Source organism: Anguilla rostrata, chromosome 3, assembly GCF_018555375.3.
Source record: "Anguilla rostrata isolate EN2019 chromosome 3, ASM1855537v3, whole genome shotgun sequence".
In the NCBI taxonomy this organism is placed as follows: Eukaryota; Metazoa; Chordata; class Actinopteri; order Anguilliformes; family Anguillidae; genus Anguilla; species Anguilla rostrata.
This window is the reverse complement of record NC_057935.1, coordinates 29097712-29114364: the sequence shown is the minus strand read 5'-3', so window position 1 is coordinate 29114364 and position 16653 is coordinate 29097712. Positions and strand designations below refer to the sequence as shown.

The 16653-nt window shown below is 40.5% G+C and overlaps 1 protein-coding gene and 1 long non-coding RNA gene across 5 annotated transcripts in view; one reads left to right on the top strand and one right to left on the bottom strand.

Annotated features, from left to right (window-relative positions):
* LOC135252006 (uncharacterized) overlaps window positions 1-16653 on the bottom strand; it is a 364708-nt gene that overhangs the window by 59895 nt on the left and 288160 nt on the right. The gene's annotated exons all lie outside the window — the stretch shown is intronic.
* The window catches only part of dcbld2 (discoidin, CUB and LCCL domain containing 2), a 93775-nt gene that overhangs the window by 24746 nt on the left and 52376 nt on the right, over window positions 1-16653 (top strand). For all 4 annotated transcript variants that reach the window (XM_064329876.1, XM_064329877.1, XM_064329879.1 and 1 more), the window contains exons 3-5: window positions 286-423; window positions 11810-11861; window positions 12138-12210. In XM_064329876.1, the coding sequence (XP_064185946.1) occupies window positions 286-423; window positions 11810-11861; window positions 12138-12210 (263 nt within the window). The remainder of the gene's footprint in view (window positions 1-285; window positions 424-11809; window positions 11862-12137; window positions 12211-16653) is intronic.

The following is a 16653-nucleotide window of genomic DNA, read 5'->3' as shown; positions in this document are numbered from 1 at the left end:
TTAGGTCTCCTTAATGAACTTTCTGAAGATTCATGGAATTGGAATACTCTGGCTTCAACAGTAGGGATGTAGAACCTCTTCTATTTTTTCAAGTTGACAGAAGAGGACATCTGCTATTGCCTTCCTGCTATAGTTACCCTCCAGCTATGCTTCAGCATGCACTTGGCATAAATGCACCTAAATATTTATATTGTTACAGTGTTATCATTATCTCCATCCCTGGAGTGAATAAATGGCTGTTAATTATGGTTTTCCTGACCTTCTTCCTCATATCCTCTGCTTCAGTGAAGTACTGTGGACTAGGCCTGCAGGTTCCTGAGCTAATCCAATCCAGTGGGAATGAGGTCACAGTCCAGTTCATGAGTGGGGTACACAAGTCTGGTCGTGGCTTCTTCCTGTCCTACTCGACAACTGAGCACACAGGTATGAGATGCTAGCTTTACTGCCATGCTACACACAACTGCTCATAAACAGCTCTGGGTTGCATTCGGTGAACAAACTGGGCTTTGTTTGGGGGGTTGGGTTTGTTTGGGGGCTTGGGGAAAATTTTCCTTTTCTCAGAAGTGGTGGCTGTTATATGTAGGTGCTGCTTTTACAGAACTGCACAAATTTAATAATGTTTGTCCCCTTTCAGAGGATTAATCCAGATATAAAAAGCTATTTATCGGAGCTGGTTTGAATAAATCTAAAGCCAGCAAGGATTTATCTTTCATTTAACTGGAGGGGAGAAAGAAGATACGATATCAAACAAAACACAAGGTGGGGAATAAAACACGGTCTGTAAAGGAAGATGGAGGCTTTGATAGTAGACCAGTCATGAAGTGATAGAGAGAGAGGCATAGCTACAGGGCCCCCTCTGTTACTTTCTTTCCCTTTCACTCTTTCTCGATTTTCCTACTCTACCATATTCTACTTTCTTCTGATATCCTAACTCATCCGCTCATTCATTAGCGTGTATCACTTCATCATTGCCAGTGTCAGAGGCCTTGCGCAGGAAGCACCAGGTGACTGAGACATTCCATTAGCTGAAGATTGATGCTGCATTAGCAATGGCGAGGGCTAGGTTATTGAGTGACGTCTGTCAGCTGGTGGGGGAAAATACACTGGTGGTTTGAAGTAAGATTGTGTGTGCGTCTGCGTGTGCGTGTATGCACGTCAGTCTGTTTGTGTGTCAGTGTGTGTGTATATCTGTCTGTGTGTTTGGCGGGGGGGGAGTGGGAAGGTAGGGGGTTGATCAGTGAGCATGTAAATGCAGTGCATCCAGCAGAACTGGCTCAGCTTATTAAAGCCTTTAGCAGTGCAGGGGCCAGTCCTCGGGAGGAGAGTGCTGCCAGATTGTGGGAATGGCAAAGAGTGCTGGCAGAACTATTTAAGAGTTTTAGGGTCTGAAACAAGCATGGATGTACTGATCAGCTGTGCATCTGATCACCAGAATGCAGGGCATTCTGCACGACTGTGCAGCCAGACTAGTGGTGTCATCACCACATTGGAGCTCTGGTCTTGTTCAGCTTTTGTTATTCATTTGCTTGTTACAATTAATTTTCAGAAGATTCATGGAATTGGAATGCTCTGGCTTCCAATGTTGAGAATACAGAGCTGTATATCTGGTTGGTCTGTAGAATATGTGATGGAGGTGTGGAGACAAAAGCAGAGGCCTTCTGACCTCAAGTGTCTGTGATTCTGTATTTGCGTCATTATATTGAATAAAAATAAAGAACCAGGCATTCCATTAAGATGTTCTCAGAAGTGGACTGAAGTGAAAATCTTCTATATACTGTTGCCCTCCAGTTATGATTCATCAAACCCTTGGCAAAAATAGATCTGTTGTCAGTGGCTTGAAGTGATACAGTTGGTGATATCTGGACGTTTGAGTGGATTTTGGCCAACACCTGTTATGGGGTCAGGGGTTAGATGGCACAATGAACCACTGGGAGACAGCTGTGAGTGAAGGCTATTTCCTGGATTAGGATTCTGTGATGAAGTTTGTGATGAACCGATCACATCATTTAGTCATTCTTCAGCTAACCAAATACCAAATGGTATGATGTAGACACTTTTGTTTCTGTACAAAATCTTTGCTTCTATCATCATTGTGTGACTTTCATAGTGAGATCACTAGACTCATTGGAGCAACAAAGACAACCACATGCTGGCTCTCATTTAGGAAATCATTGTTAGTTACCTCACATGGGTTGGGATCCTTTAATAATGTACATAATGGAATTATAAAATGTGTGAATTTCAAGTTGTACATTTCCTCTTTTTTATAATATTTCATCACAGTAATAAAATAAAGCAGACTGCTAAGACTCTGCATCACTGCATTATTTATGATAGATGCCAGTGTAGCTAAGTGCACTTATAATAAGTGAGTTTGGGCTCCATTTTTTCAGAAGCTGCTTGTAAAATTTGGCATTTGTGGGTTGGATTTTTGGAAGCTTGTTTTAAAAATGTGGTTGCTTATAGAAGCAGGGATTACCACCGTTTTGATGCCAAATTTGGATTGTTGAAAATGTAATGTCTGTGGATTATGCTAAAAGCCCCATTGGCTTTAACAGAATTGTTGTCAGTTTCCTTCCATGCTCAAAAGTTCCTCCGTACCCCCCCTCCACAGAAATCTCACACATGACTTGAACATCCTAAAGTCCACCTGAGTTTCAGTGACCCAGGGGATGACATAGACATAATAACATGAAATAATCCACTATATACAAAATTTGGGCTGCCAATGTAGCAAAAGCAAAATGTATTATAACATGAATGCAACAAAGCAATGGAATGATCATAAACACTAATGCCAAGCCACATTGTCATACCTGGCCATACATTGCCATAACTGGTTGTAGGTTTCAGGTTTCATAACCTGTAGAAGACAAATACCTTAATCTCTGAAGTGGCAGATTATTTTTGCCCTCAAGACAGACAGAAAAACAAAATGAGTTTTTTTGCAGGATCCCTGTTTTTTTTTTTTTTTAGCAAACTAACAAAGTGCACAAAAAGTAAAAGAAAATCACTTCACGTACACTGCAATGTACCCTACACAAAAACACTAAAGAAGGGTAATACGAGACTGGACTAAACTCCAAAAACCAAAAACGAGTGAGCACATGAGAGAACAATCATGCAGGCAGGTATGGGTTGTTTTATCTCCTGGAATGCAAGTTACAAAGGTGTGCTTCACCTACTGGCAGAGAGATACAGCCTCAAAAAGAAATGCAAAGCTGGGGAGAAAAGACAAAAGAGCGTAACACCCCCACCCATTGAGAATGCCTGTGTAAGACAGCAAATTATTGTCATTAAGTCATGAAGTCTTAACAGGGCAACAGTGAGAATGTCATATCAGCTGTAGAAGTGCTGAACGTCCACCTTATAAACCTACAAAAATAAAGTCAACCGCATGAGACGTTGGTTAGTGTTAAAAGTACAATAAAGAAAAGCAAGCAGGGTATAATGGTCCTAGCTGAAGTGTCAAGTGACACTTTTTCACAGAATACCCCTTTATTGTTTATATGTTGCATTTAAAAAAAATGTATATTGGTATTTCTGTATTTTACCTACAGGCATTGTCATTTTTTAACATACTGTAGCTCCTTGGCTTGGTTCAGCATATCACTATCGTGTTGTTTCCATTATGCTTAGTGATGCATTCACAGAAGCCAGACAACGGAAGGCATTCTCTCGGACATCCTGGTGTGCCATAGAGTACCAGGCTGGAGAGTAACCACAAAGACCAACCTCAAGCATGGCAGTCAGGTTTATGTGCTGATTTGGGGCATTTTTTGCCTTGCGCAGTTCTTTAAAGCTGTATATAAATGAACCAGCTTGTTAATTAAATCCTGCCGTACATTAATTTTGAGGGTTGAGCCCCCTGTGCCCTTTAGCTTTTGCCTACCCCCTCCAACTCCATCAGCAAAAAATACAAAGGGGCTTTTTTTGTCCATATTAATATGGACTTTGTTAGACACAGTGGGAGAGACCAGCTTTAGTGTACCCTTGAACCAAGTAGTCATAAACATTTAACAACACTAGACCAGTAAAACACAAGCTGTTGCTTCTGACAGTTGTTTGCATAGCAGATGCATAATGGGGATCAGGAACACACGCACATAAACACTCAAAGAATGCACAAAATTCACTCCTGGAATATTATGAAGATGTTTCAAAGGTTATTAAAAACGGATTTAAACAAATACTGCAGAATGTTAGTTAACTGGTTTATTTTGTCTTGTTACATTTTTGTGTGAGCACAGTTAACTGTGAGCTACAGCACATACAGTGAGAATATTCTAGCTATGTTAAAATTGTTCTTGTTCCCACGCTGTTTGTACATATGCATTCATATTAACACACATTTACTTAAGCCGCGTTTCCACCAAAATTACCCGGAACTTTCAGTCCCAGGAACTACTTTACCAGGAACTAAAAGGTTCCTTCAGCCAATGGTTGTTTGCGTTTCCACCGGGGTCTAAAGTACCGCGAAGATTAGGCAAATTAGCCCACTGACGTATGAAAAAGCGACGTTGTCGTCGGTCCATCTGTCATATGATTTCTTCTGTAACCCCATTCTACCACCGAAGTAGCCTACATTATTTTCTAATAACCGGGACAGCCCGGAGGGGTTTATTCCACTTATATACAACGAGTTACCAACAATGACTATATATGGTTACTTTTGAATTTATTGATTTTCATATATCCTCTCAAACACATTCATTATGTTTTTATGCGAACATTCGCTTTCATGTCTTGAAATCCGAAGCGACAGAATGCATTCACATTTATATGTATAACTGGCAACAACAGCAGAAAACATGCACACGTTGTAAACAATTTGCTGTTTGATTACTTTCTCGTCGTCAATTCCATATAGGCTAATGGCAAAATGACAAGAATAGAACGAAAACTCGGACTTGCGTGAAAATGTAAATTAGTAGTGGTACAGCCACTGTTTGCTTTCCTTCGAAGTTACTGCTAGCCGAGCAGCGAAGTTCCAGATGCGAACCATGCACCATAAATTAGTCCATAGTCTTCCTGGTCTTTTCGTGGAATTGAAAAATGGCAGTAAAATTGAGTAAAATTACGGCAGTCTGAAAAAGCTAAAGGGGAGATTACTAGAATTAACCTGTTATTTTACCCGGATAAAAAGTGCGGAAGGTGATTTCCAGTTTGCTTGTACTGTATCACCAATGTTAATTATGCAATACTACCGCATACCTCACATAACTGTATCAAACGTTTTGAGTCAATTACAACGGGCTAACAAAGAAAATCCGGAAGAAAATATTCAGCAACCGAATTAATCCGTTTGAATATTTTGGTAGCCTACGTAATATGCTGTCCCAGCACGAATGCTTAGCATTTTATAAAACGAATACTAAAGCAAGAAAAGAACAGAAGAGCACACGTTATAATTCCAAGACGTTGGCAGGCTATAACCAAAACTAGGCTACTGCGCCGCATAACATACAAGTTTGATTTGAAGTTATTATGAAAATTAATTGGTTTGCCGCTGCATATTTTCAAACATGGCGGGTAATGGTGGAAAATAAATACAACACAAACGCTGCGAGTACTCGACCAATCAGAAATGTTCAGCGCTGCAAGCTCCACCCAAAAGGTTCCTGTACTTTCGTAAAGTACTACCCCCCGAGCAGGAACGTTTTGGGGGGTAAAACAAAGCCCCCAGAACTAAATTTAGACCCTAGTTCCTGCGGTGGAAACGCACTGAGTTCCTCAAAAGGTTCCTAGTTCCGGGGTATAGTTCCTGCGGTGGAAACGCGGCTTTACACACACTACACACACACACACATTTCCACATTCACATACACCAGCTCTCTCATACAGACAGTGTTGGGAATATGACTCAAGGCTGCCAGGATTTGGTTAGTGCAGTGGGCTCAGGAGGTACCATGCAGTGGGAAGCATCCTGTTATCAGGACTCTCTCCCAGGCAATGTGGGTGTAATTCTGGGGCAAGGGGGCAGAAAGAACTGTGGCTCAGATCACTGTCTCACTCACACATTCCCACAATCACAGAGCTGACTCCACTCTGGAAAATCATCCCCCTACTTCCCTGGACTTCTGAGGGCTTTCACACCATACCTTCTGTCTCTAAAGCATTGCTTTATTAGGCATCTGGCATCCAAAAGCAACCACAGATATCTTCATTGTATTGAGAATTTGTGATCACCTTGTTGTGCACTTTGTGCCATTGAATATCACTCACACAGTGTGGCTATGAGTCATATTGCTGAGATACCATTCTGAACTCCCTGAATTGTCCCAAGAGCCAAGTCCCTCTACATTTACAGGGGTGGGAGGGTGGGTTTAATCCGTACTGACATCATACAGAGATTGATGGTACAATTTATTGTATGGCTTGCTCTAAAGCGTTAATTCACTTCCTGTGAGTGGTAGATATTGGGTTACAGTGCTGTGCCGGGAGTGAGCTAGATACTAAGAGGCTAGATATGAAATGAACTGTCAGACCCCATCACGTTAGGAGTGTTATTTTAAAAGGGAAGATTAAAAAATCAAACGGAATTCTGGAGACCAGCAGCTCTCTTGAAGTCATACCTGCTGGTGAAAACCTTTCTTTGTGATGCCGTGGTATGGGCTGTTTTCATTGATGTCACCAGTGAGGTGAGTAGAGGAAGTGAATGAGACCATGGTGACCAGTTCTCCATTTTTCCCAGGTAGAGTCAATTTATAGTCCCAGTGTATTGCAGTAAAAGTGCTAAAATGTAGCAAGTGTCACAGTGGACCACTTTTCTGAATGGATACATTCTCTGACTCCATTGATTCTCTGACTCCATTGACATTCTTTTTTTGTCCTGGGTTTAACAAATGGAGGCTGCTCAGACTCCTGCTAATGAATGAACTGCAGGTAAACCTATATGTGCTACAGCAGAGAAATCATGTGACATCAGGTCAGAATGGGCTGTGGAACGCAATGACTGTTACCCATATCTCAGACACTGCGGCAGCTGTCTCTCCCTGGAGGGCAAGCTGACATTTAGAGGGTCCCCTTCGTAACCTCATCCCACTGACCACCATAAACCATATTTCTATCAAACCAGCCAAATTCCTGACCCATGAACAAATGTAGTGAAGGTGGTCTGTTTAGGCTGGGTCATGTTGATTTGGTTTTTAGTTGGGAAGATTTTTTTTTTGTAGGTTTTGTATCATCCATACAGAAGGAGCACTGTCAAGTTCTGATCACACATCCCACCCCCACCCCTTTATGCGGTTCCTTGCCCCCCTGCATTGCCAAAGGGAACTGCAGATAGGCTCACAGGCTGTTGGTTTTCCTAAGTCAGAATCAACAGCAAACCCTGTGGATGGAGTGCAGTGATACTCAACTGAGTCACTCTTCTGTATCATACTTTCCTTTCTTGCATTTAATTTTAGTCAGTGTAGACTATTTAACCTTACTAGTATCGCTAATATGTACCATTTCCCTGTTGTGTATGTTCTGTTGCATTGTGCTAAATCTATAGATGAAGAAGGGTGTAGCTCTCACTCAGGTGACAGTTTTAGCAACACAGGGGAGTGAAATAGTCTGAACCAAACCACACAAAAATTTTCAAACCTTACACCAAAGAATTTTGAATATGAATCCTGGACAAATAAATTTCACTTATATGATAAGGTTTTTGGATCTTCATGTTAACTTTATGGATGAATTGGCATGTATGTTTGGTGGTTACTTGACATGGAAGCCAGTGCAGTAAGTCTGCATTCCATTGCTTTGTAGCCCTTCCTCGCAGGCTATTTGGCAGGAATTTGAAACTGCCTGTCATGAGAAGGCCAGGGGTTTGGGGGCTACTGAGACCCCATCAGGGTCCGGAGCTATGCACCAAGTGGGGGACTCCCTCCCCCAGTAGAAATTAATGCACTAGCATTTGAATCATATTTAGAGGTAGATAAAAGGTATTTTTTCTGGAAACACTTTCTTTTTATTTGAGGTATATATTTATGTATTTGGTCTTAGATGGGAATTTCACTTTATAACACTTCTGGGGTCATTTTCACACCTGCCCGGGCTTTTGTGTGCACCCCAGACAGTTTTTAGGTTGCTTGCTTCAATATTTAGATATTTAGATATACCCGTGTAAACAAACCCCCCCCATCCAATAGAAGCCCATTCAACATCAAACTCCACGTTAGACTCATTGTAAACACACGTCCCTGCTTCTCATGATTGATATTGTCCTTCTAATGAATGTGTCGCCCTTAATTTTTTGATTAGTTATTTCATTTTAAATGTCTAATTTTGGAAACAAAGACCTATTTTTTAGCGCAAGTCCACATAGTAGTACGGTTTCCGTTTTCTTCTTTTTGTTCAATTTCGTTTCGCAGCAAAATCGAGAAGTGAAGCAAAACATTCCGTTAACTTAGCGTTGAAATCGAACAAACTAACGTCTGCTAGCTTTTGTTTGATGCGATATCGGTGTAATAATGAGGTGCATTATACCCGGTTGTTATAATGCCCCCGTTAAACTTGCCTTGAAAGCACATTTTCATAGTTTTCCACGCGATGCAACTTTGTGCCAGACATGGCTGGATGTAATCAGACACCCCAACATAACAGCCAAAGAAGTTCGCAAACGAGGACTAAGGGTATGCAGCGACCACTTTGAAGCCACCGACTACCAAGGCGACTGTCTGAAGCCTGGAGCTGTACCAACCGTTTTCCCATCGTTAGTCGAACCGCTCGAGGTAGGTACTAAGCGGGCTGGCTAACGCTATCGCGTCTGTTTGTGATACATAGGATGTCTACGGTAACAGTTAGACAGCTTGCTGGCTGTTGTTATAGGGTTGCCACCATCCATTTATTTCATCCTCAGACATTTTCGGTTTCGCTAGCTAGTAGTAATACAACACTATTTATACGACCAACCTAATGTTATTGTCTGCAGGTACGCCCACATCAGAAGTCGCGCAATGATATGCATCCTCGAGTTCGACACTCAACTGCCTGGGTATACTTCCTGCATTTGTAAAGGAAAGCAACAAAGCAGCGTAAAATATTAACATAATGAAATAACTAATTGAAAGATGAAGGGTGACATTCATTAGAAGGACGATATCAGTCATGAGAAGCAGGGACGTGTGTTTACAATGAGTCTAACGTGGAGTTGATGTTGAAGGGGCTTCTTTTGGATGGATGGGGGGCGGGGGGTGTATATATCTAAATATTGAAGCAAGGAACCTAAAAACTGTCTGGGGTGCACACAAAAGCCCGGGTAGGTGTGAAAATTACAAAAGTTTTTCAAAGTTTTGAAAATAAAAGCATGCACGTTTATTTCAGTGACTTTTCAGTTTTCCCTATCTGAAATTACATTACATTACATTACAGGCATTTGGCAGACGCTCTTATCCAGAGCGACGTACAACAAAGTGTATAACCATAACCAGGAACAAGTATGACGAAACCCCTAGAGAGAAGTACCGGTCCAAGTACAGGGAACAACCGCATAGTTCAAAATACTACAGTTCGAAATACTACAAGTACACTATTAACTAGCATGTTAATAGGGGTGGGGGGGTGGGGGGGTGGGGGGTGGTTTGGGGGCATGGTACCCCATGAAAGGCTTTTTTCTGAAATCACTCTGAAATGGTTCGTGGGATTTATGAGAAGAGAACATTACATGGTCTGTCTTAATTAGGAGTCAAAATGTATGTTCGGAAAAATTACCCCTGGATTTACAGTAACATAGCCTTGTAACAAATGCAAAGACATAACCCAGTGTTTCTCACAGGATTTTGGAAAACTGTGACGGGGACCCTGGACCCTCTAGGGGGGTCCAGGGGCATGTCCACCCAAGATTAAAAAAAAAAAATTAAATGCATCAATCTGGTGCACATTCATAGGAAAATTAAGAGGCCAGATCTGTAAAGAATTTTGTGCGGTGATCAATCATATCCAATCATAAACCCATGCAGTTCAATAAACTCATGCACCTTTTAAGATGCTTGAGCTTACATTTGACCCATCAAAGAAACTAAGTGTTGTACTGGTTTGTTTAAGTATTTGGAATCGCGCTCTAATGTTGCAGTAAAAAATATGGCACCGCCTGCTGTGTCAGATTTAGAGATCACATTCAACTAAAATCTGGGTGGTGATTGAAATTTAACTTATCAGGGACACCATTTCTACACCAAAAAATGGCTCTTTTTTCAACCTCAAATAGCTAAAATGTTTAATCAACAGGTTCCAATTAGAGATTATCTGTAAGATATGTTCCAACAACATGAACATCTGGTGTCAACATTCATCTTTTAACAGTACTTAAACTTTATTAACATTCAACAGTTTTGAATAAATTTTTATAGTTAACATAATACTTATCAGAGTAGAGATATAGCTTTTTCAACTAACTGCTAGAAATCATCTGGCCTAGTAGTACAGTATACAGTTAGTGTGTAGCTAACGTTAATTGTTTTAAATTAATAGAACATTGCAACCACTTTGTTGCATTCATTTTGATGTAGCAAATGTTACCTCAGAGAACAGGCTGCTGTATCTACCTTGGCCAGCTGCTAATTATTTATATTCCAGCGCAAACCGTATCAGTCCCTCACGTAATAGACATAACGTTAGGCTTCACAGTCGGATGCAGACAGCTTTGCTAACTTGATGCTGGAAATAATGTTTTAAACCATTGTAACCACGTTCACATCGATGTAGCTAGCAAATAGATAATGAAACCATTGTAACCACATACACATTGATGTAGCTAGCAAATGGATAACTCCAACATTGTTGCCTCCTCAGAAAAGCCTATGTTCTGGACCGATGGCTTGCGGAAGTTCAGATGCATACATTTCAACCAGTCATTTTGATTGCACGGAAAAAGAACCTGTCATTTTTAAAAAATGCCGATCAAAATGACTGTTGACCGGCACCTGCCTAACACTATGCTTCCCCGTGTTGAGCTCCAACTGTAACAGTCTTTCTTCTTCTTTATTGTCCCCCACACCACTTAGATCTTAAGCTTATCTTATAGGTTGGGGAAACTTTTAATCTTAGCTTAAAAGTAAGGGAAACTCTATTCAAATTGTGGTTATATTCCCCAGAAGTGATAATTGATTGCATTCTTAATAATTCAGTTTCTTTCAGTTTCTTAATGAAATTTGTACCATTCCCCAAAAATATGTGGCATGACAAGCAACATGCACAAGTGACAAGAGCATCATTACATGTAGAAAGAATTTCACTGTTCTTAGGGTGTTTCAGACCCCAGCTAACTACACCCACTGAAAACCTGGTGTTTCACTGCAGGGGAAAGCAAGCCAAACTCAGCGTGAGCCTATCTATGTGTTTTTTTTTTGTTTTTTTTCCAAGAATAATTTAAAATATTTTTGGCCCATTTGTGAATGCAATAAAAACAACATACCAGCAAAGAATTCACTAATTTCAGTTTGCTGGACCTTTAACTGTTTTCATATCACCAATGTTAGGCATCAAGTAATTGTCCCCCACACTCAAATAAATGACAACATTGCAGCATTGGTAGACAATGTGTATTAATACAATAATACAATGTATTATTTACTTGTTCACTGTGGGCAGTGAAGGGAATGTTTCTTCTCAGTCACCACAAAGCCCTACAGACACTCATCAGAACATGGAAAACAGGGGGCTTTCAGCAGCGGAACCCAAAATTCAGTGCAGGGACACACTACATGGAGGAAGCTCTTTGTCCAACCACTGAGGTTTTCAGGTCTGTTTATGTGTAATCACACAAGTGGGGTTGTATCTTTATTATTTTATACATTTAATAATTTTATCCCTCTCTTTCCAGATCTGATCACTTGTCTTGACAAAGGAGTCAATTTCACAGAGCCAGAGTTCAGGTACAGTAAGATTTGTGATCTTTTTTCTACGTTGAATGTCACCAGTTCTATCGTTGATGAATCATGCCTGGGAGCTTACTGAGGCGATGAGACACACCACTGGAGGTCCATTTGAGTGTGAAGATTGGCGTATCTGAAATTTGAGAACTATGAGATGTATATAATAATAGTAATAATAATAATAATACTTATTATTATTATCACTCTAAAGAACATATAATCAATTTGATAACATTTTTTGTGTGTATAGATGGATGTTTTTCCATATCCTTTCAGTAAATTCTGTCCTGCTGGGTGCCAGGCAGTCTTTGGAGAGATTTCAGGAACAATCCCTCATGGATACAGAGATGTAAGTATTTCTTAAGTTTAATGGCAATGAAGCTTTAATTATTATATTCACTATGTTCTTGTCTGTGAGAGAAGAGACTGAGCCACTCAGTGCTTACTGCAGTGGATGGAATGGTCCTGCAGTATAGAGAGCAGTGCAGCTCCTTGGTGAGAGAACAGTTCAATGACACATCCCTTAGCTGGTGATATCCCACCCTCTTCCACCACCCCTCCCCAGCCCCCCGGAGGAATGTCTGCTGTAGCACCCCGGTATCTCCCCTCCCCCGCCTCGCAAAACTATGTGCTCAGTGTGTTCAGTGGGAGGGCTGGGGCAGGCCGCAGTCCAGTCCCGGAAGGTGCCAAGACTGTTTTTTCTCCCAGTGAGATCTCTCCCTAAATTAGGCCTTTCAATGAGCCTAAAGTACTCCCATCAGACCCTGTGATGCTGGACAACACCACAGATGCACTCTCTGGAGTTTGTGGAAGTGGAAATTAATTTTCTGAGAGACCTTTCTGCAAAAAACTGTCTGATTGGTTCTAGCCAATGTTGTTTTAGCCAGCCTTAATTTATCTACAGTTGAAACCAAAAGTTTACATACACCAAGTTGACTGTCTCTTTAAACAGTCTGGAAGATTCTAGAAATTGATGTAATGATTTATTAGAAGCTTCTGATTGGCCAATTGTCATATTAAATCAAACTTTATTTATATAGCACATTTTGTACAAGGTTTTGCAATGCACTTCACAAAAAATAAAAAATAAAAATAAAATAAAATAGAATAAAATAACAAAATAAAATCAAGTAGGAAGAGTATTAGCAAATGTAAGAAAAAAAAGTGATAAAATAAAAATTGTTCCTAGGTAAAGGCATGGTAAAAAGGTATGTTTTTAGTCCTTGTTTAAAAATGTCAACTGTTTGAGCTGTCCTCAGATCCTCAGGTAGGGTGTTCCAAAGCCTAGGGGGCATAGAAACTAAATGCCACCTCACCATTTTGTCCTGGTTTTACGAACAACTAAAAGACCAGAGCTAGAGGATCTGAGGGATCTGCCAGGAACATATCTTAAAAGCATGTCTGAAATATACTCAGGTGCAGTGCCACGTAAGGACTTAAAAACCAGTAAAAGAATCTTAGAATCGATCCTAAAACTGACTGGAAGCCGATGCAGAGACTTTAAAACAGGTGTGATATGTGCTCTCCTTCTGGTCCTAGTTAAGACCCTGGCGGCAGCATTCTGTATTAGTTGTTATCGACCTATTGTTTTTTTGGGTAGACCAGAAAGGAGTTACAGTAGTCCAACCTGATAGAGATAAAAGCATGCATAAGCCTCTCTGTGTCAGCTTGAGAGAAAAAAGGCCTGACCGTGGCAATATTTTTTAGATGATAAAAGGCAGCCTTAGTCACATTCGTAATATTGGTGTCAAAGTTCAGTTTGTTATCAAAAATGACACCCAGGTTTTTAGCCTGTGGTTTGATATTTTTTTGTGACAATGATTTAAGTTGTGTCACCACTTTCTCTCTTGGGGCCTTTGCTCCGATCACTAGTATTTCAGTCTTGTCTTCGTTCAGCTGGAGGAAATGTTAGTGATACAGCTTATAAGGGTATCAATGTGGCTGAGATCGTCTGGCATGACCGAGACATACAGCTGGGTGTCATCCGCATAACTATGGAAGTTGATGCCATGCTTGCGGATGATAGCCCCTAATGGGATCTTATACAGACTGAATAGTAAAGGCCCTAAAATCGAGCCCTGGGGCACACCACATGTAATATGCACTTTCTCTGAATAGTGGCCACCGAGGGAAACAAAAAAATCACGGTTTATTAGGTAGGACCTAAACCAATTTAAAACTGCACCAGAAAGACTGTCCCAATTATGCAGTCTGTCAAGGAGGATCTCATGGTCAATGGTATGAAATGCCGCACTGAGGTCTAGCAGGACCAGGACAGAGAGTTTCTTGGCATCCAGATTGAATCTAAGATCATTTAAAACCTTAACTAGGGCTGTCTCTGTTCTGTGCCTGGCACGGAAACCAGATTACAATGGCAGTTTTAAGTGTAGTTGGGAAAAAGCCAGTCTGGAGCGAGTACTTGACAATATTTAGAACATCCCCTGATAAACAAGTAAAAACAGTGTTACCACTTTACTAAGCAGATCTTCATTAACCATGGTAAAAGAGTCTAGGGCAGTCATATTTAGGAGTTAATTGGGAGTTAATTGGCACCTGTGGCTGCTGTATTTAAGGGCCTACCTTTAGAGCCACTGCTTTTTTGCCCTTGATACCATGGAAGAATCCAAGCAACTCAGCCAAGACCTAGAACCGTACAGACACTGCATCATTTAGGAAGGATGCACAAATTAACTCCCAGTGCTGAACGAACTTTGGTCCACAAGGTTCAACTGAACCCCAAGACAACAACAAAGGAACTGGTGAAGGATTTGGAGGCATCAGGCACCAAAGTATCTACATCCACTATTAAGAGAAATCTACATTGCCATGTCCTGAAAGGATGTCACGCAAGGAAGAAGCCCTACTCCAAGACCGGCATGATAAAGCCAGAATGAAGTTTGCAGGTGATCACCAGGACGAAGATTTAGCCTTTTGGAGGAGTGTTCTCTGGTCAGATGAAACAAAAATGGAACTGTTTGTCCATAATGATCAGCGCTATGTATGGAGGTAAAAAGGGTGAGGCTTTTAATCCTAATAACACCATCCCAACTGTGAAGCATGGGGGTGACAGCATCATGCTGTGGGGGTGTTTTGCTGGAAAAAGGACTGGTGCACTTCAGAAAATTGATGGCATCATGAGGAAGGAGGATTATCTAGAAATACTGAAGCAACACCTCAAGACATCAGCTAGAAAGTTAAAATCAGCTAAAAACTGGGTCTGTCAGCAGGACAGTGATCCTAAGCATACCTCCAAAGTTGTAACAAAATGGCTGAAAGACAACAAAGTGAAAGTATTGGAGTGGCCGTCACAAGGCCCTGACCTGAATCCAGGGGTTAAATTGGGATTTGGGAGGTGGATGGACCCTGAGATTCGGTGGGAGGTGGATGAAAAAAGGTACAAACCAATGAATGTCTCAGCTCAAAATAGTTGTATCTTTAATGTATTGTGCACATAATTGTAATTAAGGAAAACAATGTTTTAAAAAGAATGTATACTATTTATGCAAGCTTTTACATAAAATATTTTAAGTTTATTGAGTGTCATTAATGCTGAGAATTTATTTTTACCCACGAAAAGAATCGTCATCCTCCTCTTTTGTCCTCCCTTTCTTCCTCCTTTATCCATTTGTCTTAAACTGGTGAGGCGCAAAACTTTCCTTTGAAACATCATGCAAAAATCTGACTAATCAATTGGAAAGGGACACAGTGCTTCTTTGCATTGTGTTAGGGAGATCAAATGATAAATGCGATTTAGAAAATCAGTTTTAATCACTAAGCAGTGGCGGAATCTTCTCCTAATTTTCCTTGAGTATCAATACGATTAATCCTCAAAATAGGCTACTCAATACTATCATATATAGCCAGCTCTCCCCAAGTAGGCAGTTTTAGCGAGTAGCCTAGGCCTTATAGCCTACATTTATTTTCATTTGCACTACGAAATTGTGCACATTTTTAATCAACATTATTTGCGGATAGATGCACTTCTTTCTCCGCACTCATATTCATAGCAAATATCTGCAATGTGTAGATTGTAAACAAAATTGAAGTGCAGGTTTTGTTTTTGCTGGTTATTCTGAAAACTAACACTGTAGATAACAGACTGGTGTATCTTGTTTGTTAAGTGTAGACTACTTGGTGATTAAAACAGATTTTTAACAGATACGTTGAATTTATGATTTAATCCCCCTAACACTGTATGAAGACGCTGTGTGTTAGGCTACTTGCCATTTGATTAGTCCGATCGTTGGCACGCTTGATTATAAAGGAAAATTACTAATGAAAACAGGTTGTGATCAGTGATTAGCTTAAAGGAAAGTTTTGCGCCCCACCAATTTTCAGCTCACCAGTCGCCGCTGAATAAACCGTTAGGCCTATGTATGTGGGAAATATTCAATCCTAGTTTGCTGACCAGCAACCTGCTGATTTTCCTCATGCAATCAAAGTTGCCGTTAATAATAGCCGGCATTCGTGGGGGCAGTTTATTCATCTCTCTTTAAAATGTTGCATAGATGAAATTACATGGTAATGAAATTACATACCGTGTCCGCTTCCAAACAGTCAAGACAATCAATGATATTTTTCTTTCTGTCTATATAAATGACTGAGTTTTTTTTCTTCTGATTTTTGATTGGTTGAGCGAGTAAGTGGCTAGAGGGAACACATGGACTGGAGCACACAAAAAATTGACTGGATTGTCATAGTTATTTGTAAAACTGCCGGTCAAAATTATTTATTTATTTACCAACACCTATGTCCACCCCCAATTTAACCCCTGCCTGAATTCCATAATAAA